The following is a 26,993-nucleotide window of genomic DNA, read 5'->3' as shown; positions in this document are numbered from 1 at the left end:
TGGAATTAAAATCTAGGGGAGTAATGAATCTGGCAGGGATTACAAAGAACAGATTTCCCCAAACTGCTCATCTTTTAAAAAGGCATTTGTGGGCAGCCCCAGCGGCGTAGTGGTTTAGTGCTGCCTGCGGCCCAGGATGTGATCCTGGAGACCTGGGATCAAGTCCCACATCAAGCTCCTTGCATGGAGCCTGCTTCTCCCTCTGCCTGTGTCTCTGCCTCTCTCTCTCTCTCTGTGTTTCTCATGAATAAATAAATAAATAAATCTTAGGGGAAAAAAAGGCATTTGAACACTGAGCTTTCAGCAAATAAATAAACCCACACTTTACAAAGTGAAGTCCAGAGGACATTGTCAGGCAAGAAGCTCACACATCAGGAACAAACAAGTGTAGGAAATATTGTTTCCATGTCTTCTTCTAAGAGGTTCGCAAGGTACATGACAGATTGGAAACCTACTGAAAAGAACTTGAATTTTGTTTAACTCTTAACCCGGTATTTCCCCACACTTAATTGTCCACGGTTCCCTCTGTGTTGTTAACCTTGTTTTTTTTATTCAACATTACTCTTGACATTGGGCCAAGTCATTGGGAAATGTTAAGCCATAATATGGTAATATCAATATAATGCCACACAAGTTTCTTAATCTCGCCTCTAGTGCGGAGATAATATTATACCAAGTTCATAAGGTGACAATGATGATCAATGAATTAAATGTTTGTAAAACACGTAAAAACCACCCTAATGTTTAGACGTTTTTACCAATCATTAAAAATAAAGTATTAATGCACTGAACGGATATACAAAAAAACTTGTTTCTATCTTTAGGTCAAAGCTTAAAATAGAATCATGTCACAAGGAGAGTGAAAAGCCGCTTCTTAAGTTTTTCTTCACAAAGGCCTTTTGCTGATTCATTAAAACCCTTGCTTGAAATGAGACAGAAACCTTCAGTTTCTGTCCAGTCTTCTTTACTCAGCTAGCAAGAAAGGTAATGATTCTTACAATTTATGCTAGAATATGAAATAGGAGACTCCTGACAACAGTAAAGAGCTTGAGGCTTGGAGTCCTGATTCTGCCACTTTCTAGCTATGTGACTTTTTTAAAAAATGTATTTATTTGTTCATTTATTTGAGAGAGAGCGAAAGAGCACTAAAGTGAGGTGAGCAGTAGAGGGAGAAGCAGACTCCCTGCTAAGCAGGGAGCCCAACGTGGGACTCAGTCCCGGGATCACGACCTGCGCCAAAGGCAGACGCCCAACTGACTGAGCCACCCAGTGCCCCTAGCTATGTGACTTAGGCAGTAGGCCACTTGTGCACCCTGAAACTCAGTTTCCCTATCTGGGGATACTAATAGCGTCTATTGTCACAGGGTTAATGTGACAGTGATGCATTTCAGGAACAATAACACTACCATGGAATAGTTCCTGAGACCCAGAAACTGGGCTCCAGAGAGGTTAGTTAGCCAGAGTTATACAGCAAGCATCTGGGGCTGGATTTGAACCCAAGCAGTTAAGTTTTAGAGCTCCTGTCTTTGCTACTGCCTCCCCATTGAGGTGAGTAAGGACTCCACGTAGCACCAAGCCCATGGGAGCTGCTATTTTTATTACTGTAACTGATTTTACAGGCTCTGGAAATGGAAGGACATTTCAGAACTTTAAGTACTCTAGAGATGTAAGAATGAGGTGGGAAAGTCTTTAAAGTCTTTGATTCTCCCCTCCCCCCTATTCCCTTCATTAACTACTCCTAGGGCAGCCACACAAGGTCCTTTCCCATGGGAAATAGCTGCATTTTGTAGCACAGCTGTAAGTTGTGAATTATTCCTTCCCATTTGAAGCTGGGTGACAATATGTGTTCATTCTGACCCAGCACAGAATTGTAAATTGTCACTCGCTTTTTCTTAGAAGCAGAAGTGCCCTAATCACATGGTTATTTGGTAACTTCCACCTTTCAGGATCTTAAGAAAAATGAAAAAAAAAAAAAAAAAAAAAAAAAACAGCTTTGCTTTTACAAACTCATTTGCACTGGCTGGCTCGGTGATAAAGCCTTCCTTCCTCGCCGTGTCAGCTTTCAGGAATTCTCCGCGTTGTCTGTGTTGTGTAACCCAAGCAGCTTGTTATCTTTGCAGCTTAAAGGCTGACTTGGAAATTCAGACTGTCAACTATTTAAAGAGAATGAAAGTCCCCACTCTACTATTATAATTAACTTCCAGAGAGCAAGGTTTCCTACTGGTTATGATAATGTTCACTTAAAATACTCTAAAGGAAACATGGCAGGAAGCTAAATAAGGAGGGGAGGATTGTTGTTTTTAAAAGCATTCCAGGAAGAAGAGTTTGAGCAAAGCTGCAAAGGGAAAATGCTACAGGTACCTGGAGAAATGAAGAGAGGCCTGAACAGATATTAAGACGTATAAACAGTAAAGTATGGGAAATTAAAATACACAGTACAGATTAAGTAGTGCTGTGATGCCAGGTAGGGTGTTGGAAGGTGGGCATTTGGGCAATGAGAAACTGTAAAGAGATTCTTGCAGGTGAACAACACCGATCACATTTATGTCTTGGGAAGATAGATAACTAGGGTTCTGTGCAGGTGGCTGTGGGTGATGGCATCAGAAAAGATCTGGAAGTGTGACATTGTTTCGGACCTGATTTTTCATCTAGTAATTTGTTAAATGGCAGTGATAACATTTGTGGTGGGGACTGAGTGGAATCACGCATGGACTTTGAAAATAATGTTGAAGGCATTCACACAAACTATACACACTCAGAGCTAGTTGGCTTGTGTGGAGGAGAATGAGGACTGAGAAAGCAAGCCTACTGATAAAGAGAAGGAAACAAGGAAGTTGACCCATGGATGGAGGAGACGGGTAGGAGGGAGAAGGGGAAATCCTCAGAGGTGATTCAAGAGAAAAAAGGTGATGTCATGCAAGGGGAGACAGGGAAGAGGAGTTGCTCTGAGGGCTGGGATGCTGGTGGGTTCAGCTTTGGAAATGCTAAATTTGAGAAAAAGGGAGATATTTACAAGGAGTGGGTGGACCAGAACAGCCATAAGAAGTAGCTGTTGGGGTGCCTGGGTGACTTAGTTAAGCATCTGCCTTAGGCTCAGATAATGATCCCAGGGCCCTGGGATCAAGCCCCATGTCAGGCTCCTTGCTCAGTGGGGAGTCTGCTTCTCCCTCTCCTGTTCCCCCTGCTTGCGGGCTCTCTCTCTGTCAAATAAATAAATAAATAAATAAACAAATACATACATACATACATACATAAAATCTTTAAAAAAAGAATTACGTGTTAGTCACTGTTTTAATTGAGAGAGCCACATTGCTCTGGTCTTGGAAGGTACTCGGGGACATTTTTTTAAGGTTAAAATGTTTAAACCTCACTGAGTAAACTCAGTGAAATTCTAAAAGCCAAGAGCTGTGGCCACCAACATGTAAACCAACAGAAAAGCAGGATTTGTAATAGCCACTGTGGTAATTCTTGATAGAAAGCCAAGTTCCCTGGAAGGAGATGCCCTAGCCTATGTTTCTCGGCATCCTCAGTGCCTAGACTGGGGCTGACACATTTTAGGCATTCAGTAAATGTTACTGGATAAAGCTACAAAGTTTGTCCAGGTTTAATGTGGTGGTATCAAGAATGTGTAAGCTCCATTTCAGCACTTTGTACTTTGCCTTTTTAAGGAACTTCCCTCTGCTTGTTTCCACCTGAGAAACATCAGGTCAGAAAATAAACACAGATAACCACAATCCCAATGACACCATGATGTTCATCACAGAATTATTTATATACCAGCCAAAAAAAGGGGGAAACAATTTATATTTGAAATAATGGGGATGGTGGTGGTGGTAAATCATTCCATTAGTAGGATGAAATAATACGGGCATCTGAGTGACTCAGTCAGTTAAGCGTCTGCCTTCAGCTCAGCTCATGATCTCAGGGTCTTAGGATCAAGTCCCACATTGGACTCCCTGCTCAGTGGAGAGCATGCTTCTCCTTCTGCCTATGCTCCTCCTCTGCCCTTCAGCTCATGCTCTCTCTCTTTTAGATAAATAAAAAAATATATATATATATTTTAAATATGACGAATACTAAAGTGGGGACTGTAGGTACTCTTCTTTTTTTTTTTTTGTTTTTTGTAGGTACTGTTCTAAGCACTTTGCAATTAGTTCATTTAATGCTCATAGCAATATTATGGGTGTATACTATTAACATAAATTCCATTCTACAGATGAGGAAGTGGAGGGCTTGGACAGTTTAAATAATCTGTTCAGAATTATTGAACAGGTAAATAAGTGGCAGACCAGGGATCTGAGCAAGGCTGACTGATTCTAGTGTCTTTGTTCTAACCAATATACAATGTTGCCTCACGGTACTTTATTTTGCTGGATTTTTCTTTTTTTAAAAAAAAGATTTTATTTATTTATTCATGAGAGACAGAGGGAGAGAGAGAGAGCGCAGAGACTCAGGCAGAGGGAGAAGCAGGCTCCATGTAGGGAGCCCGACGTGGGACTCGATCCCAGGACTCCAAGATCACTCCCTGGGCCAAAGGCAGGGGCTAAACCACTGAGCCATCCAGGAATCCCATTTTGCTGGATTTTTCTAAAACTAGTTTTGTAATAAAATTTTGGAGGAAAAATATATTCTCCCCATTCATAGGAGGAAGCGATCACATCACAGGGAGGGCGTAGGTGGTAGCAAGGAACCAAAATTCTGCTTCATCATAAACCCAATGGCAAAAGTTCACAGTTCCTTATTCTTTCCCTCACCCTCATCTGCGATAACAAACGTTCACTGGCAAAACAATCCGTATCATATCACATCATACATCTCCTCAAAACTATCCTGCCAAGTTGCTATTTTCATGAATCCCAATTTACAGACAAGGAAGCTGAGGTCCAGAAAGGGCAATGCTCACTTAGGGTCACACTGCTTGTTTCCTGATGCCCAGTCTCACATTGCTTATATGACTCAGGGTAGTTTAGACAATTTCAAAACAGTGTCCTCCATCTAGTTAGACTACTAATCCCTCAGGAAACCACCAGGCACAAGGCAAAGTTAAAGAAGAGGATTGGTTTGGGCTTGGCTAGACTAATTTGCCAAGTTTGAAGTCTTAGGGCTAAAAGGTCTGGACTACGCAAGGACTGTCTATTCTGAGCCTTCAGTCATTGGCAAGAGATCTTCCCTAAGGAAGCTTTGTGATATCAATGTTTCCTTCATACACTATTCAACTTCTTCGGACCACCTTACTCCCAGAGTAAGGCTGCCAAGAGACAGGAGAGGATGATGATAATGAGGAGGGCAATAATGATACTAGAATAATTGATAATAATAACCAAAGTGTACAGAGAGCTCGCTACAAGTGCCAGAAACTGCCCTGGGCAATGTTTACATACATTTGATCTCCCAATCTACACCCATTAATCTAGGGGTAAGGGCCATTATCCTAATGAGCAAATGAGGTTTCGAGAGTGTCCATCACATGGCTGGTGGGGAGAAAATGGGGAGGAAGGGTTAGCAGTTCACAGACTGCAGAGGGTCAGGTTGGGCCTGAAAGCCCTCGTTTATAAATCAACTTCAGACACCACCCTCCATGATGACATTCCTTGCATATCTGATCTTCCTAGGAAATAGGGCTCCTCCAGGAAAGCCAAGAGCGGAGAACACACCAGCATGATGTCAAGGATCTAGAAACTACTATATCTTCCTTTTATCCCAACACTTTCTTTTAATTAAAAAAAGATGATGTTTATAGATTTTCCTGATTCCTTCAAAGCATATTTCCTAACTTAAATGCACATTTTAAAAAAAATAGCATGGCACAAGAACAAAGCTAATGAATGATGCTCACGAGGTGGATTGTGGTGTGCGAAGTGGACTCTGCAGTCATTTTACCAAACTGAACAGGCAGGTGAGAGGATCTGGAGTTTCTGAGGTGAAGTAGTGAGCCCTGACTGGACGTTTGCAAGCTTGGAAGGCATTATTCGCTTATCAGTCTGTTAAGGGGCATACTATTCAAGACCTTGGCTGGGAATGAGTACTAGGTCGTCTGTAAATAATCTACGGGTAAAGTTTACCAGGAGTGGAACATTAACATGGTCGAGGTGAGGCCTGCAATGGGTCATTGGCCTGTGGGCTGCTTCTAATTGGGGGCCTTGCCTCCGCCTTGAACCGTTTCGATTCCTCCAACTACAACTGCTGCATTAGAAGGGCAGAAAGGTGCAGGTAGAGCATGAATTCAAATATAAACATTCTGATGAGGTGGCCAGTTAGGCAGTTAGAACCAGTAAGTGTCCCAGTGGCAACAATACAACTGTTAGGTCAAGTGTCTGAAGAGGGAGGCCCCTTTAGGGCAGCTGCAGAAAGAAAGCCCCTATTAATCCCTTAACTAAGCAGCTGATGGAGTTTATCTTTTTGTGCATATGTTATAACTCTTCCAACGCAGGATTGTTTATAAATTTTAAAAAGTCAGCACGGCTACCAAAGCTTTTTAGAGATTTCTTCATCTTGCTAACAGATAACAGAGCCTTGGAGGGCTTCTGTTTACAATTCACTGTCACTCTGGCTTGAAAAATTCTAAGAAAGCGTCCTTGCTGGATTCATTCATAAAAAGAATGGGTCCCTATTTGAAGAGGGAAGAGATCTCAGTCTCCCGCCTTGAGATCTACTTTCTTTTGAGTTTGCATCCATTGTTATTTAAAGCAACGGCATTCAGCTAGGGCTCAGCTTGGGTTATTTTGCATAGTAATATCAGAAAAGGAACCATTACCTGCTATAATCCCCTTTGGCTTCCTGAAATAAAAAAAGAAAGATAGATGATCAATATGTATTTATGTTAATTAAGTGAATGAATTTCATTCTTGGTCACGTTTCCCTCTTAAAGTGCCTGAGTTTTGTTTGGAAGAATGTCCACTGAGGAACACTTTCTCTAGGGCCCCGGAGAAGAATGTGGCATTGGTGAGAACACATTAGTACCCACGAAATACTTCTTATTCTTAACAGAGGAGACAAATTGATCTGAAAAAGCAGAGATGATTATGTCTTCCTTTAGGTCTCTATGATTATGTGATAAATGCTTGTCTATTCGAGCAGCACTTTTTAGTCCGGACACAGACCTTTTAAACCAGACAGAGGTAAATCAACGCATGCCACTTGTTTTCTCTTTTTAAATAAGCACAGAACACACTTGGCTTTTCAGCTACTAGCATCTCTAAGAAGTAAGGGGCTCTTGCACTTGACTTCAAGAAAATGTATACAAAAGTTACTTAATTTAAATGAAAATTACAGCCGCTGTAACAACTGCTGCTTCCCAAATCCAACTATTCCAGAGCTCCTTTCCTGAAGTACGGTCTAAATTCTTTTCCCCCAGAGGAGTCTAAATTTCATTTTCCTTTGCGACATATAATATCACACTATAACTCATGCAAGTTAGGCTAAAGCAGAAAACCACAGCTCACGTTTTTCATCGGCAAACAACCAGCTGGCTTAAAAATCTATCAGCCACTGGCTCATGAGAAAGTTTCAGAGTTGCAGGCAGCTCACAAAAACCGACAAACAAAAAAGGCGCAGGCAAGAGGCAGTTGCTTGATTCTTACCTGTAACACAAGCGCTGCTAACTTGAAGATGGTTTCGCTGTCGGCTTCGATTTGCCCCTGTCGGGGGGAAAGAAAAGCATCACTGAACACAGGCTGCCCTAGGTTGTAGCAAATGGCTGTGGAGTTGGGGAAGCTGTCACAGCTTGGCACCTCCAGTTTACAATCAAACGCAGATCATACCATTACAGGGGAAAGGAAGGGGGGGCGTGGAGGGGCGCATCCAGGGTTCAGGGAAAGCCACAGTGTGTGTGTGTGTGTGTGTGTGTGTGTGTGTGTGTGTGCCTGCGGGTGTACTTTAATTAGCCAGGGGAATTTTGTTCAGAGAGCAGTATTCTGGAAGAAACACAAATGACTTGGAGGCTGAAAATTCAGACAGCTTCTTAGTGAATCATTTTCATCCCGACAGGTTCATTATTAAGCTCTGCAGATGTACTTAGATTTGTTTATTTGGTGTTTTCCTGAGATTTTTTTTTTCTGTGTCACCACATGGTTTTGTTTTGTTTTGTTTTGTTTTGGTATACACACAATGCAACTACTATTAAAAATATAAATTCACTTCTGCATCAATGATACATTGTTGAATTAATATTTATACAATTAGTGATAAAATGTAAAGCCTTAGGAATCAGTTATAGTAGATACTTAGAGAAGACCAAAGTTCTGTTCCTTTTTACTGAAGTTTGGTGAACTCTGATTTATCATTTTACCCATTATTTTATTTTTTCATCCTTTAAGATCCCCCCACCCCCCCAAATAGGAATTCTGGGCTTTGGAAAACAGGAATGCTTTTTCAGTAGCCTGGTAAAGATGCATAAGTATGTGGGGAGGGAGTATTGCCTTTAGCAATAATACTCACACATGCCCTCATTTATTTTGTCAAGTATGATCATATATGTTAATGCCATTGCCACATCATGTAATATATTACAACAGTGAGTCAATGAGTGTATAGAGGGTTCTTTATTTTTTAAAAATTTGTAAAAAAAAAAATTTGGTGATATGCTGCCTTGTAAGCATTAACACACACGAAAACAATTTCATATAACCTTGCCTAATTAGTACTTGAGGGGATCCCTGGGTGGCGCAGTGGTTTAGCGCCTGCCTTTGGCCCAGGGTGTGATCCTGGAGACCCGGGATCGAGTCCCACGTCAGGCTCCCGGTGCGTGGAGCCTGCTTCTCCCTCTGCCTGTGTCTTTGCCTCTCCCTCTCTCTCTGTGTGACTATCATAAATAAATAAAAATTAAAAAAAAATTAGTACTTGAAAGCACAGAGTGTTTGAGACCATGGAACTCATAAGCCTAGAAATTGCACTGAATTCTTTATTTCTCCCTTCTTCCTGTTGAATTCAGGCTAAAGAGTTTTTCTAGTTACACCAAGTCTATCAATGGTAAGTATGAAGTAGTTTTTAAGTAAATGCACACGAGGTAGGTTGACAGAGGCAGTTTACCTCACTGAGGATTTCTGAAAGGATTATACTTTTCTCTCACCTTTCCAAGTGATTTGGCTAGGGTTCTCAAAAACAAACCAAAATGCACTAATAACAATAATTCTTCTAAAAGCCATAAAATAAAATAAACAAACCAAAAAACCCAAGAGCATTACAATGTCAGCTGTGATCACTATCTGCATTTCCCTTATATTACAAAATGAAAACAAAGGAATTTCATCCTGTGACAATCAAAGTTTCCCTTCTGAAACCTGAGGCAACGGATCTGCTCCAGTTTTTTGCTTTAAAAGCTGACGGCCCAGAGCTTGGAATTCCAAGCTTGCTTCTAATCTCTAGAAACAGATTATAAAATCAAAGAGAAGCCAGGTTGATTTTAAGAATCAATTGGCCTCTGTCTTTCAGGCAAGAGACAGTGGTTTCCTAATTTGGTGAAAAATATTGAAGCAGTTAATCCAGCAGGTGAGATGGGTGTTAATCAAGGCTAAATTTTACAAAGGTTAAATTTTTATGCTCAAAGGAAAAAAACAACAAAAAAAATTCATGCAGAGGGAGGCAGGAAACAGGGAGGAACACTCAAAAACATCTTTGAGTTTGAAATTACGTCCAAACTTAAAGTCCAGTTTGTCTAAAAATCTTACAAAAGAGGAAAAAAATGGATTGTCTTGGATATTAAAATAACTACAGCGAAATATATTGAAAATGACTGCCAACTCTTCTGGCCCCCCTATGACCCCCTTTGCCTCATCAGAACCTGAGGTGAGTCATCCAAACAATATTTGAGACACCAACTTTGCAATTTAGCAAATGGAAGTCCAGTAGATAAAAAGGCCTCAGACAGAAACTCTTAAGAACGTTGCCAAATAATTCTCTACCTTAGAAGGGTCATTAAATATTAAAAATGCTGAAATGAGGAGCTGAAGCATGAAAAATGCCAGGCTCAGACAGCTCCAGAAGAGTGGGGAGGCAAATCTATCTACAACTCACCTATGGGTTTTTTTTTTTTCACCTATGCAAGTTGCCCCAAAGCAATACTGGTGGAGGAGGGTGATGGTGGGGTGGTGGGGTGGTGGGGTGGAGGGGTAGGGCTGACCGAACTCTTGTTCCATGGAGACAAGAGAATGCATGGTTTAGCCAAGTCTTACATTCTTTTATATACCTCAGCCCCTACCTCACCTTCCTCTTAACCTGTGTTCTGGAAATCCAAGGCAACATATTTTGAATTCTAATACTGATTGCCAAGGTTACTTGACTTGCACACGAAGCTCACCAAACAAAGGATCAAGCAAAAATAATACTATTTGCCTGGTTCTCAGCAATTTCGTATGGTGAAATTTAATTAAGACATATACAGAACTCCAGAATTTCATGCTCAAAGTGAAAAAGTTCTTTAGAAATTGCTGTCTATCCTAGGATGGAAGATTTCTTTTACTTATTACCATGGCAACAGAGGTAACCTTATAGGTACCGGGCAAGCTAACACTTGAGAGAAGGATCTAGTCAGAGAGGGAGGTAACAGGATCCTTCATGGGTTTCCATGACGGTCAGGGATAAACAAAGGGAGCAGAGAAGTGAGTCGGATGATGTGGCCCAATGCACAAGGGTGATATGAAACAGTATCAAGTCAAGTATCAAGGTGCTCTAGCCTCATGGCTAATTTAGCTTCTTTACAGATTCAGTCCCTAGGTCACTAGGTTCAGGCTCTGTGTCAGGCATCTTATTTTTGCCCTTGGCTTGTTAGCTCAGTTGACCAAGACATCTTGCTAATGAGGTACACTCTAGGTTTTGAGTCATAAGTAGAAGAGAATAAAAGAAAGTTTTAGAGTTTGAAAGGGAATTTAGTGGGGCAGCCTGGGTGACTCAGCGGTTTAGCGCCGCCTTCAGCCCAGGGTGTGATCCTGGAGACCCGGGATCAAGTCCCACATCAGGCTCCCTGCATAGAGCCTGCTTCTCCCTCTGCCTATGTCTCTGCCTCTCTCTCCGTGTCTCTCATGAATAAATAAATAAAATCTTTAAAAAAAAAAAAAAGAAAGGGAATTTAGTGAAAATACGGCTCCTATTATTTTAAAGATGATGGCATCAAGAATTGGGGACATGAAGTGTACTACCCAATCCCACAGCGGACTGGGACTCAGTGCTTCTTGTCCAGTGCTCTTTCCATTCCACCGTGTACTAGTTAGTTTTCTGGCTCCAGTGTAAATCTCTCACCAGGAATCTTCCAAAAGTATGCTTTTGATAAAAGCTAGAATCAGATAAGACTGAAAAATGACTCCAAATGCCACCTTTCCTGTTGACGGGATGGGTAAGTTATTATCGAACATAAACACTTAGAATGGAAAAATTATTTTTTTAAAAGATTTTATTTATTTATTTATGAGAGGCACAGAGAGAGAGAGAGGCAGAGACACAGGCAGAGGGAGAAGCAGGCTCCATGCAGGGAGCCCGACGTGGGACTCTATCCTGGGACTCCAGGATCACGCCCTGGGCCGAAGGTGGCATTAAACCACTGAGCCACCCAGGCGTCCCAGGGGAAAATTATTTCTGAAGATCCATCTGCTTTTTCTGTATTGATGTAGTACTTCTTGGAAACTCATTCTGCACAACAATGGACATGAATTACTTGCTCACAAACACTTAGGATTGGAACTACCTGACAAACTGTTGGGGGAAGTTGATTTGTTTCCAAGTGTATAACTAATTATCTAGCTATTCTAGGGTTAAGTCTATTAAAAAAGGTAGCTTGTAGAACACCAACAAATAAATGTATAAGAAATGAGAGGAAAAGAAAATTATCATTTATAATTATCATAGTACTAATTATCCAGGAAATAGTTTTCAATAAATAAAATCTATTGTGTGAAAGCTTGGTGAGAAACGGGACAGGGTATTTATATAATTACAAAATATCTCTTTATAGAGGAAGTTTAATGATAAGGGGGAAGTGGTAATTTTTCAACAGAGAAATCTGACATACAATCTTTTTTTTTTTTTTTTAAAGATTTATTTATTTATTTGAGAGAGAAAAAGAGAGCATGCATATAGCGGGGAGGGCAGAGGGAGAAAGAAACCCAAGAGGACTCTGCACCAAGCACTGAGCCCAATATGAGGCTTGATCCCATGACCCTGAGATCATGACCTAAGCCAAAACCAAGAGTCTGTCACCCAAATGACTGCACCATCCAGGTGCCCCTTACAGATACAATCTTAATCAAGTGATGAGATATCACCAATAACTGGACAGACCAGCATCATGTGCCTCCTCAGAGTATTCACTGAGAAGGACACAACTTCACTCATCTACATGGCTGTGTTGGTAAATGTAAATGTTTCACAATCAAAATGCTGGGGGTGCGGGGGTGGGGAGGATGATCCCTCGTTTGTAGCATTTGTTGATATTCATGGTCCACATACTCTCCCTACAGCTGGTTTCAAACTATCAATATGACATCACAGAACATGCTGCTGGGAAGAGATGTGAGAACTGGCTCTCACCACTGGTACTAGCTGGCTCCAGCACACCATTGGGTAGTATTCCTGCCAAAAATACATCCTTAGATCTAATCATGAGGAAGCATGAGGCAAACCGAAATGGGGGGACATTCTATAAAATATCTGGCCCATACTTTTCAAAAATGTTGACAGGATGAATGCCAAAGAAAGGCTGAAGAACTGTTTCTAAGGAAAGGAGATTAAGCAGTCATAACAACTAAATGTAGTGTGTCATCCTGTGTCAAGAGGAAAAGTTGTTGTAAACGGCATTAATGGGACAACTGGACAGTACATTATGCAACAGTAGAGGTTCAATGTTAAATGTTCTAAATGTGATCGTTGTAATATGGTTATAAGGGATGACTTATTATTTAAGGATAAACAGTGTAACTTTATTCTTAAATCATTCAGAAAAAAATTACACATACTCAGGCAGGGGGAGGGAGTGCAAATGTGATAAAATGTTGACTGATAATTTGGTTTGATGGAGACCTACTGCCACTTTTTGTGCCATTCTTAAAACTCTTTCATAAGTTTGAAATAATTTCAAAATAAAAAGTCTGGAAAAAGTTGACATATTTTCCCAGAGTGCTGGATATCTGTTTGTCTTGACTGCTTAGTACCTGTTCTTTTACTGAGTAGAACATCCCACTCTTTTCAGAACTGCTTCTTTCCCTACTGGCCTATGTGCAAACACACTCATCATGCTGTGGACAAGTGATGGAAGCTGGTCCAAAGACACTCCCAGGGATTTTCCAAATTAGAACTAAGAGAAGAAAACTCTCTCTCTTGCTGTGTCTCGGGGCAAAGTTGGGAAGATGTGAACCATAGAGAATCACTGCCCACAGACGGAGAGAAAGGAACTTCCCGACATTGGTAGTCAACTGCATCCATTGCTCAGCCAGGCCAGACTTCAAAGTCTGGTTAAAACTAAAAAATTGGCAAGAACAGTGACTTAGATGCTGCTTGGATGCTCTCATTCTGGCTTACCACTAAGCCAGCAAACAAAGAGTGTAAAGAACAGAATGTGATAAGCACACAAATGAGTGAATGGATGTAGCTCTCCGGAGACTTAATTCCTCCTATGAACCCATCTACATGGAGGAGGAATCTGCCAAATCAGAGAATTCCAGAGATATGGACTCACTAGTTTCATACAATTAGTATGGTGGGGGGTGGGGGCGCATCAACACTCAAAGACCTACCCATTATCTTACAAGGCAGTTCTTGCTGGCATACTTCCCCGTGCTAGTCCTGTCTTCTAGGGATTTTTGTGCCATAATTACCACATCTGCACCCCCTCCCCCATTCCCCTTGTATAAATGGACCAATACTTCGTCCCTTTTTGTCCAAGCTAGTTGCGACAGGTAATGTTTCTGCAGGATGTGGTCTCGATGATATATATTTTTCATTTGTCCTTCTGGACCAGAGTTTTGCCACCTTGGCATAGTTGACATTTTCGGTTAGATAACTGCTTTCTGTGTGGGCTGCCCTGTGCATTGCAGAGTGCTAAGCAGCACCCCTGGCCTCTATCTATCTGCTGATTCTAGCCCCAGCCTCCCCGCCACCTCCCCAGCGTGACAACCAAAAATGTCTCCAAACATTTCTAAATGTCTTCTGGGTGGCAAAGTTTCCCCAGTTGAGAACCACTGACCTAGATTCTCAGTTTTATTCCTGTAAGCTAAAAGCATCAAAAACTTAACAAAACTGAGCCATAAGGCTTGTCCCAAGGTACAACTGCTTTTGTGTAACAATGTTTTGGCATCACTCCACTGGCTTCTATTGAGAAACTATATAGGAAGCAACCCTCAGAACCTCATTATCTTAATAACTCTAGGTGTGTTGTTGAGGACATAGTTAATGACATCATGTGATAGGCCTTCCTATGGACCCCTGGGAGAAGCTTCTGATTTTTAAGACCAGTAGTGACTATGCTCCTCGGAGCAGCTGCTTTGTTTTTACATTAATGACCACTGTGAATTATGCAAGTGATCATAACTCCCTCTTTGCTGTGGTTCTTAAGAGAAGTTGAATTTCATATTTGTGAGTTCAATGCTTTATACTAGCCATGCTAAATGTTTTAAACCAACCTTAACCTTGGCAGCATCTAATTATTTCTACTTTTATTTTCTCACAAGTAACTCTGATTTTGTCACTCATCATATTTTAAAGTGCTTTTTTTTCTTTTTTATTGAGGTATATACAGTGATATGCACAAATCTTAGTGCACAGGTTGGTGAATTTTGGCATGTGTATACACTTATGCAACCAACCACCACCCAGATAAAGATATCAAACATTCTCACTACTTTTTTCATCTTAGGGAAATGTATGTATCATCAAATAAATATTATTTTTGCTAATTAAAAAGGTATCAAATAATACTGCAAAATTGTTGCAATTTGCAATTCTTTGATTACTAATCCATTTGAGTCTCTCCCTTGCAATTGCATATTATTTGCTATTGCCTATGTGTGAAATGACCCTTTGTTCACTTATCTGTTTGAGAACTTACATTCTGTTTGAGCTACCAATGTTAGTTAACCCTTTGTGTTGTCTACTGGTTACAAACTGTATCCTTCAATCTATTCTCCTTCCCCTGGCCTATGAAATCAGATGGTCCTGGGGACCATCTCCCTCACTGGAAGAATCTTTGGGGTACTGAGCAAGCTATTTTTCTGAAACTTAGTTCCTCATCTGCAAAATGGGGAATGACAATATTGAATTTAGTGGGTTGTTCAGAGTATTAATGAAGGACAAATATAAAGCATTCATCATAAAGCTTAGGCTCAAAGATTCTTTCAGTGTTATTTTCTCTGCACTATGTTGCTTCTTACACTGTGACATATTAATGTATCTATAATAATCTATTTGATCTGGAACACTGTTCAATTTTTGTGCTGTTCTGTAACATTCTGTCAATATTACATGACAATATATCTCAATATCTAAGTGCTTTAATTTTCCATAATAATCTTTAATATTCTCTTTCACATATTTAAAAAAATTAAATAATCTTGTCAAGTTTAGAAAATATACATATGTAATAATTTGCCTTCCTCCTTGGAGCCATATATGTCTATTGAAATTTTTTTTTTTGAAATGGCTTTATAAGAACAAAAAAAGAAATGGCTTTATAATGACCATAAAGTTTTATGATATACCATAAAGATCACACACATCCAACATTAGGGTTAATACTCAGTATTTTATGTTTTCCTTTATAAATGATCCACCATTTTCATTATATTACCTGGTTAGCATTATATAGGATTATTATTTTTGGTGTATTTGACTACCATTAAATTTCTTCACCAAAGCCTATGATGCTAATAAGTTTTAGCTCCTTTATTTCCATTTTGTAGGCATATAGTGAAATCACCTTCAAATATTTTGGTGTGCTTCTTTGCAATGTAGTCGGTATATCTGATTGTACTACATGAAGTAGACATTTTACTTAACACATCAAAACTACATTCTTCTCATACACTGCTGGTGGAGTATAACTTAGTTCTGGATGAACTTTTTGGCGGGGTCTACCAAATTCTCTCTCTCTCTTTTTTTTAATTTAAAGATTTTATTTATTCATTCATGAGAGACAGAGAGAGAGAGGCAGAGACATAGGCAGAGGGAGACGCAGGCTCCATGCAGGGAGCCTGATGTGGGACTCGATCCCGGGACTCCAGGATCACATCCTGGGCCAAAGGCAGCGCTCAACTGCTGCACCACCCAGGGATCCCGAAGTCTACCGAATCTTAACACACACACACACAATGGCCCAGCAATTCTGCTCCTAGATGAATACCTAACATACATGTTTACATTTGTCCACTAAACGATGGACACTAGGATCTTCTTGGCAGTGGTGTTTGTAATAACTAAATACTGCAAACTACCCAAATGCCTGTTAGTGAGCAAATGAATTGTGGTATATTCATACTATGTGCTACAGTTCAGTAGTGAAAGTGAACAAGCTAGCCTAAACTACATATGGTATGAATGAATCTCAAAAACATAATTTGAGCAAAATAGGCTAAACATTAAAGAGCCTTTGTTGTATGGCTCCAGTTATATGAAATATAAAGTCAGCCAAAACTAATAAATGCTATTAAAAGTCATGGAGTGGGGAGGGCGTTAATGACTGGAAGAGAACATGTGTACGGTTTCTCAGGTGGTAATATTCTGTTTACTTGTTATCGATGCTAGTTGCACAGATGTGCTCAATTTGTGAAGGTTTGTTGCTGCACATTTACATTACATGCACTTTTCTATGTGTATATTATACTTCAATTTACAGCTAAATAGCAAACAAACAACTCCTGATCTTTCCTGAGGCCTTTCTCATCGTACTTAGTGGCAGTTCCATCTACAGTTGCTTAGGTCCAAAATCTCATGGCACCTTCGAACATGGAGTTGAGTGGTGAGTACCTTGTACGATTGTACTTGGCGATCCTATTTGCACCTTCTAATACATTACACAACTTACCTACTTTCTTTGTTTTTTATTTTCCCACCCACTATCACACCTGTCTCACAGACAAGATCCTTAAGGGCATGGGTTTTTATCTAGCTATAGCTCCAAGACCTAGAACACTGCTGAACACAGAGCAGGTGATCAATAATATTTGTAGAACAACAACTATAAGAGTAGTGAGGTAAAAAGTTGATGGAAGTATTTTTATTTTTCTTTTAAAAAATATTTTATTTATTTATTTGAGAGAGAGAGAGACTGTGTGCATGAGCAGGGGGAGGGGCAGAGGGAGAGGAAGGAGCAGATTCCCCGCTGAGCAGGGAGCCTTAGGACAAGGGGCTCTATCTCAGGACCCTTGAGCTGAAGGCAGATGCTTAACTGACTGAGCCACCCGGGGGGCCTTTATTTTTCTTTTTTAAAAAAGGGAATGTTCCTTGTATTTCTTGATTCCTATACAGCTGATTTGCCTTGATTTTCAACTCAGAAGGAATTTCTGAACTGGGAGAACACAGCCCAGGCCTCACCAGCTATGAGAACTGTACGCTAAGTACTAGGTTGTCAAGGACTAGATATGCAAACTTAACGCACCAAACACAAATTGGTGTTAGATGTCAGAAAGTCTTTTGCTCCTCCGTCTTCACTTCCTAAGAACACAAAAGGAAAACCATAATACCTGTCTCACATGTTTCATGGAGCTTGAGGACAAAAAGAAAAACAAGATATAAAAAAGCTTTGAAAAAGGAAAAAGCAGGTATGCCTGAGTGGTTCGGCGGTTGAGCATCTGCCTTCTGCCCACGGCGTGATCCTGGAGTCCCTGGATCGAGTCCCACATTGGGCTTCCTGCAAGGAGCCTGCTTCTTCCTCTGCCTGTGTCTCTGCCTCTCTCTGTTATCCTCTTATGAATAAATAAATAAAAATCTTTAAAAAAAAAGAAATAAAGAAAAGGGAAAAAGCATTACCAGGAAAGCCAAAAAGTACAGGTGTTTCTGTGGGCGTGTATCACAGTTTCAAAGACATAAGCCTTATGACCAAAGCATCTGGGCAGACCGCTTCTCAGAAACTTGATCACAAGGAAGATAGGAGCAAAGAGAAAGCGAGAGTAAGTTCGGCAGCCTGTGAATTAGTGTTCGTTTGTGGGAGGATAATCAAAGGAATATACGGATATGGAAATGAGAAAGAAGGGAAACTAGGCAGGCACTTTCCCAAGGACCAGCCCAGGTATGCTTCGTGCAGTGCCTTTTATTTTTAGTTGGACAACTAAATACATGAAAATCCAACTAAAATAAATGAAATAAATGATGTTAAATGAAAATTAGGCGTGGTTATAGATTAATGAATTAATCTATACTTTTTTTTTCCTTTGGGATGAAGTTCCAACTAGTTTAAATAGAAATCGGATCTTGATTTCTAAACATCGCTCTCCACGGAAAGGAAAAAGGGTTGATTCCAAGGCCATAGCGATAGCATTTTGCTCATCAAAACAAACAGCAGAATGGATGATAATACACTGAATAAAAAGGAATCCATGAGTCTGTGCTGATATTGAAAAATGTTATTAAAAGCTGGAGATGGAGGAGAGGAAAAATTATTCTTTACAGGTGAATGCTGACTAGGAAATGTCAAAGTGTCAGCTCCATACAAGTTACAAAGGGGAAGGGGAAGAGAAAACTGCAGATACTACCTTAGTCAGAAACAACTGGGGCGCTTGGGTGGCGTAGTTGGTTAGGCATCTGACTCTTGGTTTGGGCTCAGGTCCTGATCTCAGGGTCGTGGGACTGACCGCCACCGGTGTCTGCTTGGGATTCTCTCACTTCCTCTGCCCCTCCCACTCATGCTCTCTTTCTCTCTCTCAAATAAATAAATAAATCGTTTAAATACAAAAAACCCCCAAAGTATACTATTGCCAGCCTCCTTGCAAGATACACCAAGAACACACATCACTCGTGTGGTATTCCTGCCACAAGAAAATTATGTTAGATTCATGGCTCCCAAACTTTGGTGTGTAGCAGAACTGCCTGGAGAGCTAAGGAAGAGTACAGAGACCCAGGCTCACTGAAGTAAGATAGGATAGAATAGGAGACGTTGTGGGTCTCCGTATTTTTACCAAGTTCCTAGAGGGTTCTGACATCCAACATCATGCATGTTTCGAACCACTGAATTAGACAAATTCCTGTATCACAAATGGAAAGACATTCTGCAAGGCAACTGGCCTGATATCCTTCAAAAGTGCCAGTGTGGGGCGCCTGGGTGGTTCAGTGGGTTAAACGTCTGCCTTCTGCTCAGGTCATGATCTCGGGGTTCTGGGCTGGAGCCCCATTTTCCTGGCTCAGTGGGGAGTCTGTTTCTCCCTCTGCCCCTCACCCCACTTGTGCTCTCTCTCTCTCAAATAAATAAGTAAAATCTTAAAAAAAAAAAAAAAAGTGCCAGTGTAAGAAAAACAGAAGAAAGATTGGCCACCTGTTTCCAATTGTGGAGACTACGGAAGCATAACAACTAACTGCAATGTGTGATCCTAGATTGGACTTTGGATCAGAACGGGAAAAAAACCCAAAAGCTATAAAGAATCTGAGACAATTAGAAAAAAATTGAATAGGAGCTGGAGTTTGGATAGACACAACTTGTGAAATACAGTATGCATTGCACAAAACTCCAAACTCTACACAGGCAGAGATCTGGTTGGTTGGTTGTATACCCAGCATCCGTATAGTGACTACCACATAGTGGACAATCAAAAAATATTTTTAATGAATTAATCTATACTTAAGAAAAAAAAAAAAAGCCTAAACCTTTTGATGACACTGTTCTACCAGATAAATGCTACAAAAAAATCAGGACTCTGAGTCTTCCTCCTCCTAATTCTCATTTTTATTCCATTCCTCCCATCCCTATTCTGAGAGCTTGAGGCTCTGCTTTATTCTTCTTAAGCCCAGAGAGAATGAGATTGTCGTGTGGTAAGTATAAGAGAGACTGGCTCCACCATTCTGCAATACCTGAATCCTTTTAATAAAGTCTTGAACCAACATAGTTTCAAAGCAAGGTAGTGAATGTTTATGAGACTGCCCTGAAAATTAGGTGTGGTGATCTACAGCCAAATTGTTAGGTGATGCAAGAAAGGCAGGGAGCTTCAGTAGGTCACACTCTGCTAATAAGCATGGAGGTTCCAACGCACCCACATCTGATAAATATGAGGGGAGACAACTGGAAAACAGATGAATAGCCATCATTAAGTAAACACTTAAAACCAAGCTCTCGACTTCTGTACTTACCCTTATGCGTTATAAGATGACATACACAGCAGACCTTAATTACAACATTCTAATTGCTTAAATGCACCCTGGCACCAATTTATGATTACAATTTGAATTTGTAGTAGTGGAGTATTCAGCTGAAAAACTAGTCATATTTTTTTTAATTTTTATTTATTTATGATAGTCACAGAGAGAGAGAGAGAGAGAGAGGCAGAGACATGGCAGAGGGAGAAGCAGAGGGAGAAGCAGGCTCCATGCACCGGGAACCTGATGTGGGATTCAATCCCGGGTCTCCAGGATCACGCCCTGGGCCAGAGGCAGGTGCCAAACCGCTGCGCCACCCAGGGATCCCAAAACTAGTCATATTTTTAAAAAACAGTGCAAAGTGCTTACAAGGTAATCAGGGATGACTAGAGAGAGAAAAAGATGAATAAGGGGAAAGTTATGATCATGACATTAAAATTAAGTCCTTGAATAAAGAAGCTCTGCTAAAGTTAGTATGCTATATAGACTTTTTTTTTTTGCATGAGTCAATATGCAATGATACTTTTATTTTCAGTACTATCGTTCATCCATCTGATTGGATTACTTGTTTTTTTATTATTTATTATTATTTTTTCCAATAGGTTATACCATGCTTAAAATATCTTCACCAACATTCTCCTTTTATACCATAATTGTGGGTTTTTTTTTTAAAGATTTATTTATTCATTCATGATAGAGAGAGAGAGAGAGAGAAGCAGAGACACAGGCAGAGGGAGAAGCAGGCTTCATGCCGGGAGCCCGACGCAGGACTCGATCCCAGGACTCCAGGATCGCACCCTGGGCCAAAGGTAGGCGTCAAACCGCTGAGCCACCCAGGGATCCCTATAATTGTGGTTTTTTTAATGCTCAAGTACTTTTTATAAATGAGAACATCTTGTGACAGAATTTTGGAATAATACTGTCTATAACAACAACAAAAACAAGAAACACTGAAGTGCTAATTATCTGCTCCAAGAGATTGACAAATATTAATTCACTGAGTCTTCAGGACAGCCTTGTGAGGAGGTAATGTGGGGAGATGGAACCTTAGGAAGATAATGAGATTGTTGCTCAAGGCCACCCAAACTGTGAGTGGTGGAGCCAAGATTCACAGTGAGGCAGTTGGGACCCCCTGTCCTCAGTGGCCCCCACTTCCCCATGTCAAGCATTGGGTCATACTTTGGACAGTCTCTTCAAGGAGCGAACAGTCTTGGTTAGTGGCCAGCACTCATGAACTACTGTGTTTAGCTGAGAAGTCAATCACAGTCTTCCAGTATACTTTACACGTGTAACTATTGTGGCCAATTCAATAGGTCTAACTGAAATGGATATCTTAGCCTGTTTCCTAATGAATCCACATTGCAAGACATCATAGGCCTACTTAATTATGAAATGGGAATCTTCTGTTCAATTTCTTCTGTTTGAAATATCTAAAAATAGCCCTTCAGATCTCCTCCTGAGGCTTCCTGAGCATGTGTCACTCTGCCAAAAGGCAAAATACATCTGGCTCTAGGACAGGTCAAAAAAAAAAAAAAAAAGATGACAGATAGATGATAGGCAGGTAAAAAGATGGCAATAGAGAGAGATCTGGTATGGGTAAATTTGTTTTGGGAAGTTTCTTTGCCATATTCCTTTTGAAATCCAAGATGTGTCTTCAAGGATGTCAAGCTAAGCATTTTCAAAAGCAGGAAACATATAAAAGAGTTTGATTTCTAGAATAAATTGGGAAAACATCTTACAGAGTTTTTTCATTCATTCCTACATTTAAGATACTGTTATTTTCAGCTAAATGGACCATCAACCTCCTCTTGCTTCTGTCCAAGCATTTATCATACTTTTTGTGACTATTTTGAGCCACATTTAGCTATAATGCTCTTCTTATGGCTCGTTTCTGAGATGATGTTTTACCAAAAGTATAAATACTGAGTTTAAATGTTTTAAGACAATTCCTGCTAAATGGCATTACTATGAAATACAGGCTTTCCAATTGCATTTTTAGTAGTTCTTCTCAATGTATTCAACAAATATTTGAGTGCCTACTTGTGCTGGCGATTTATCAGTGAACAAAAAATTCATTCTTTGTAAATTTACCCTGGCTAGTGCCACCTGGAAGGCATTTTCCTTGTTATTTACTCTGTGATGAGGTTCTTTTATTTCTGTGGACCTCAATGCTTTCAACTGAGGACCAAACATCTTCCTCTCTACCATCCAGGGAGGTGATAAAGGCAAATGACATAGTACATATGGCAAGTCCCTGAGGATTCAAACTGGCATGTGTTATAAGCTATTATTATGAAAACTTTGATTCTCACAAATGCACAAGGTAGCATATATCCGAATGTTCATGGTTTAAGATACACATAATTTCAATGTCAGGAAAACAGAGGCAAAACCACATGAAACAGAAAAAGGTGAAATATTTATTATAAAGCTTGCAATAGCCCTTTAAAATATGATATTAGATTTCTTTGTTCCTTGCAGACTGGCCAGCCTTCAAACCAACTCTGATGTTTAGTTTAGTGACTTCACTTGGTAAATACTAATGGCTGGTTATTATGAGGAGGCACGCTTGCCTCTGTGTAGACAGAACTTAGAGCCTGCAAAATTCAATTTCTCTTACTGATCCTTTAAATTATTTCAGCATCTTGAAAAGAGCTTGAGGATTAAAACACACACATATGCATGCATGTGTATATACACACACACATGCACGCACACACATATTCACTTTTCAAGTCCCAAATGCTAAAACTGCAAGGTTAGCAGGTGTACTGAATATAGTTTAGTTCTCGATGGCTACTCAAATTGTTTGTTGAACTATATGCAGTAATTCTGGGGCAAGAACCATTAATGTGATGGTGACATATTGCCTTGGTTATCCAGGAGTATGCTTTATGTTCTGTTAGGTTACATGGAACTGAGACCATTGGTTTCTCTTAGGACATTAGAAATAAGGATAGTAACAGACCTTTCCATGAATGTGTACTTAAAGGAAACATCTCTTTGCCATGAATGGGCAGCTAGAATAGTACTGAATTATCAAAATACCTTTCTAGGTTGTAGGGAATGTTTCCCTGTCAAGAAACAGTCATGTATTGATTATTCAGGGGCTCATGTATTAACTTTGGGGAAGATTAATTTCTCCAGTGTTTCTCCCATCTCTGCTTTTTTGCTGCTTCTATGGTGACTTTGGCTCTAGTAAGAAGGAAAAAGAAAAGTCAGTGATATCCAGGGTAGTATGGATACTACCTATCCAGTTAGGATTCACTGGATTCCCTCTGCATATACTCTTAATGCTCCTCTGTCCCAGAGGCGATCAGAAGTTGGTGACTTATTTCCTTGGAATTCCAAGAGAAGATGTTTGAATTGAAGAGCAGAGATGTGTGTCTACCTAGCCTTGTAGCTGATTTTACAGCAATTCTCCTGAATGTTTCCTTAAGGTACTTAGAGTGAACATAGCAACAAAGGTTACCATACATATGCTGAGATACCAGTGCTTTAAAAATCCCATCACACGATGTCCAAATTGTATTCCAATAAGTTCACTATATTAAATTTCAAGGTTACGAGTGCAGCATCAACTCTGGAAAATTGAATTTAGGAGCAGTAACTCTACCTTAAGTAGTGAAAACAAAGTAAGATTGAAAGCTGAAAAAGTCTAATTTTATGGTTGTTACTCAGAACTGATTTTCAATTTAACTTGATCTTTTTACAAGGCCATTTTGAAAAATTGATCAATGTAGTTGTTAGTGTAAACCCCCATTTACTTTGCTCACTTGACCAATATTTACAGAGGGCCTCTAGTGTAGGCCAGGCTCTGTGCCAGGGGTAGGGCCATAAACATGAATGAGAGCTGACCTGGTCCTAAGGAGTTAGGTTGTGGGTGGCAGATATATGAACCAACAATTCAACCCAATGGGAGGAGAGTTAGGAGACACATTTAAAGGGTGTTCTGGAGGCTGGAAGAACTTGTAGGACATTGGTGATGGTGTATAAGGGGAAAAAAGCCTTGCTTAATGGGCAGGTACTGGAGCTGAGTTCTGAAGGATGAGTGGAATATTTGTCAGAGGGAAAGGAAAGGAGAAAGGCAGTCAGTAGGGAAATGAGAACATAAAAGAGAAAAAGACATTCAGCAGGCTAAGCATATAAAAAAAGGCACAGAAGCTTGGCAAAGGCCGGGATAGTCAGGAAGCAAGGAGTTATTTCACTTTGACCACAGGGGGAGTGTGGGAAGAGGCTCCAGTAATAAGGCAGGGCTTGCAGGTCCTTATAAGGTGCTGATATGGAACACAGCAGTAGTAAGTAATAAAAGCAAAAATATTAACAGCAAAACAGTGTGCCGGACACTGTTCTATACACTTTGCATAGATTAACCTATCCACTGAGGCAGGTACTATTACTGCCCCCACATTAACAGTTGATAAAACTGAGGCTTAAAAAATGTAAGTACTATGCTCACGTGAGAGCCAAGGCCATGAGCCAAAGGTGCCTGGTTGCAGAGTCACTGCATTCCACAGCCTCTGTTGGCAGTGGGGGCTGCTAAGTCTTTTTTTTTTTTTTTTAAGATTTTATTTATTTATTCATGGTAGACAGAGAGAGAGAGAGAGAGAGAGACAGACAGACAGACAGACAGACAGACAAGGCAGAGACAAGGCAGAGGGAGAAGCAGGCTCCATGCAGGGAGCCCAACGCAGAACTCGATCCCAAGACTCCAGGATCACACCCTGGGCCAAAGGAAGGCACTAAACCGCTGAGCCACCCAGGGATCCCCTGGGGAAGTGCTAAGTCTTGTCGATTTCACTTTCTAAAATGCCTCAACCCTGCCATCCAATTGTTCATTCTTTAATCATTCACCCGCTCACTTATTTGTCCATTTGACAACCTTTTATGTAAGATAGAGGTTCTAGAGATTCCGATATAAAGAAAACCTGGCCACTATCCCTGATGTGTGAATTTATATTTAATGAAATAAAAATCTGTAATGACAAAATATCTCTGGACTCCTTCCCCATGCTGCACACTTACTCTCCAAACATAAGAACATGAAGAAAATAGGAAGAAAAGTGGACCGGATAAGGTTAAAGCAGGCTAAACATACATAAAATGTTGAAAGTCTAAAAAATGTAAAATATAGGCAGCAAGTGATCTCAACCAAGGAAAATCTATGCTCAAAAGAAAGAAATATTGCAAAATAATACAATGAATGGCCCAGGGTTGGGCATATGAATCAATTCTTTTTTTTTTTTTGTATTTTTCTGCATTTTCTAAATTTTCTACAACAGGCAAGTATTATATTTACAATTGGAAGAAAACCCATTCTGGCAGTTGTCTTTAAGAGTAGAGCTTTTGCATTTCTAGATAAAGCAATTAGGAATTTTCAACTTCCGTCAGATTTGCCCAGTGAAAAGATGACTGAGTGTTTTTCTAATGGAGGGAAAGTGATGAGCAAAATATTTTTATTCTCTTCACATGGCTTTAAAGAGGTAAAGTTCAGTGAATACACTGATTGCTTTTATCTATATTTTTGTGATTTAAAATAATTCGAGCGTCTTTTTAAAAACATTATAAAAGCATTACTTAGGAAGCAAAAGTTCCATAATCTCAGAGATAATAGAAATTTAGGCTATGACATATTTTTTCCATTTTCTCCTATGAGTTCATTTTATACACATAAAAGTAAATAATAAAGTTAACAACCACAGTACATTTATGGTTCTATAAGTTGATTCTTTTTAAATGTGACAATGTAGTTTGGGCACATTTCCATGTCAGTCCAGCAGGGCTATTCTACTCTTTTTTTAAAAAAAATATTTTATTTATTTATTCATGAGAGACACAGAGAGAGAGAGAGAGAGGCAGAGACACAGGCAGAGGGAGAAGCAGGCTCCATGCAGGGAGCCCAAAGTGAGACTCGATCCCAGGACTCCAGGATCACAACCTGACCTGAAGGTAGATGCTCAACCACTGAGCTACCCAGGTACCCAGGCTATTCTACTCTTGATGGCCACACAGTATCCTATCACATGAATGATTTGTCCTTTATTTAACTAATCCCTGTTAATTTAGGCAGTTTCCAGTTTCCTACTACTAGAAACAATTATTTAAGATCTTTTTGTATTTATCTTTTCATATTTCAGTAACATCTTCCATGGGATAATTCCTAAAGTTGGTGGACAGCTGGGTGAAAAGATATGTTCTTACTTTTAATGGACATGGCTAGACTACCTTCAAAAACCACATGGGCTATTAAGAGAGCTCTGGCGCCTCCAGATTCACACACTTAAATGCAAACGGCATTAAGATTCTAAGACCATTATGCAATATGCTCTATCACTCTAAGTGGGTTAAGAATGTGTTTTAGGGATACTAAGCTGAGGCTCTTGTCAAGTCTGCTAATGAAAGGGCACATCTAATAAGGTCTCAGTCAAGAAATGGGGTAAGAGGGAGGATAAGAATAAACATGACTGGATAGTCTTGCAATAACTAATTTTTAATAGGATTACTAATGGTTGGCTCTTTTGTGTTTCTACATTTATTCGAGGTACAAAGAGATGAGAGCTTTTTAGAACAGAAAAAGTTGCACTGTGAAATCTGTTCAAGGCATTACTGAGCCAATTCCTGTTCCTTTTTGGTATGGTATCTACTCCTGCTCAGCCTGGAGAAGAGGAAGTATTAACTGGCTTACTACCCGAGTCAACATTACTTGACTGACTCCAGAGACGTTTTGTTTAAAGAAT

The 26,993-nt window shown here is 40.0% G+C and overlaps 1 protein-coding gene across 6 annotated transcripts in view; it reads right to left on the bottom strand.

The window, feature by feature from the left end:
* Window positions 1-26,993, bottom strand: part of FRMD4B (FERM domain containing 4B) — a 320,836-nt gene that overhangs the window by 57,662 nt on the left and 236,181 nt on the right. For all 6 annotated transcript variants that reach the window (XM_072720486.1, XM_072720485.1, XM_072720487.1 and 3 more), the window contains 2 exons: window positions 7,581-7,637; window positions 6,755-6,777 (listed from right to left, as the gene is read on the bottom strand). In XM_072720486.1, coding sequence (XP_072576587.1) covers window positions 6,755-6,777; window positions 7,581-7,637 — 80 coding nt within the window. The remainder of the gene's footprint in view (window positions 1-6,754; window positions 6,778-7,580; window positions 7,638-26,993) is intronic.

This window comes from Vulpes vulpes, chromosome 9, assembly GCF_048418805.1.
Source record: "Vulpes vulpes isolate BD-2025 chromosome 9, VulVul3, whole genome shotgun sequence".
In the NCBI taxonomy this organism is placed as follows: Eukaryota; Metazoa; Chordata; class Mammalia; order Carnivora; family Canidae; genus Vulpes; species Vulpes vulpes.
Note: the sequence above shows the minus strand (reverse complement) of the source record. Positions and strands in the feature narration are given on the sequence as shown.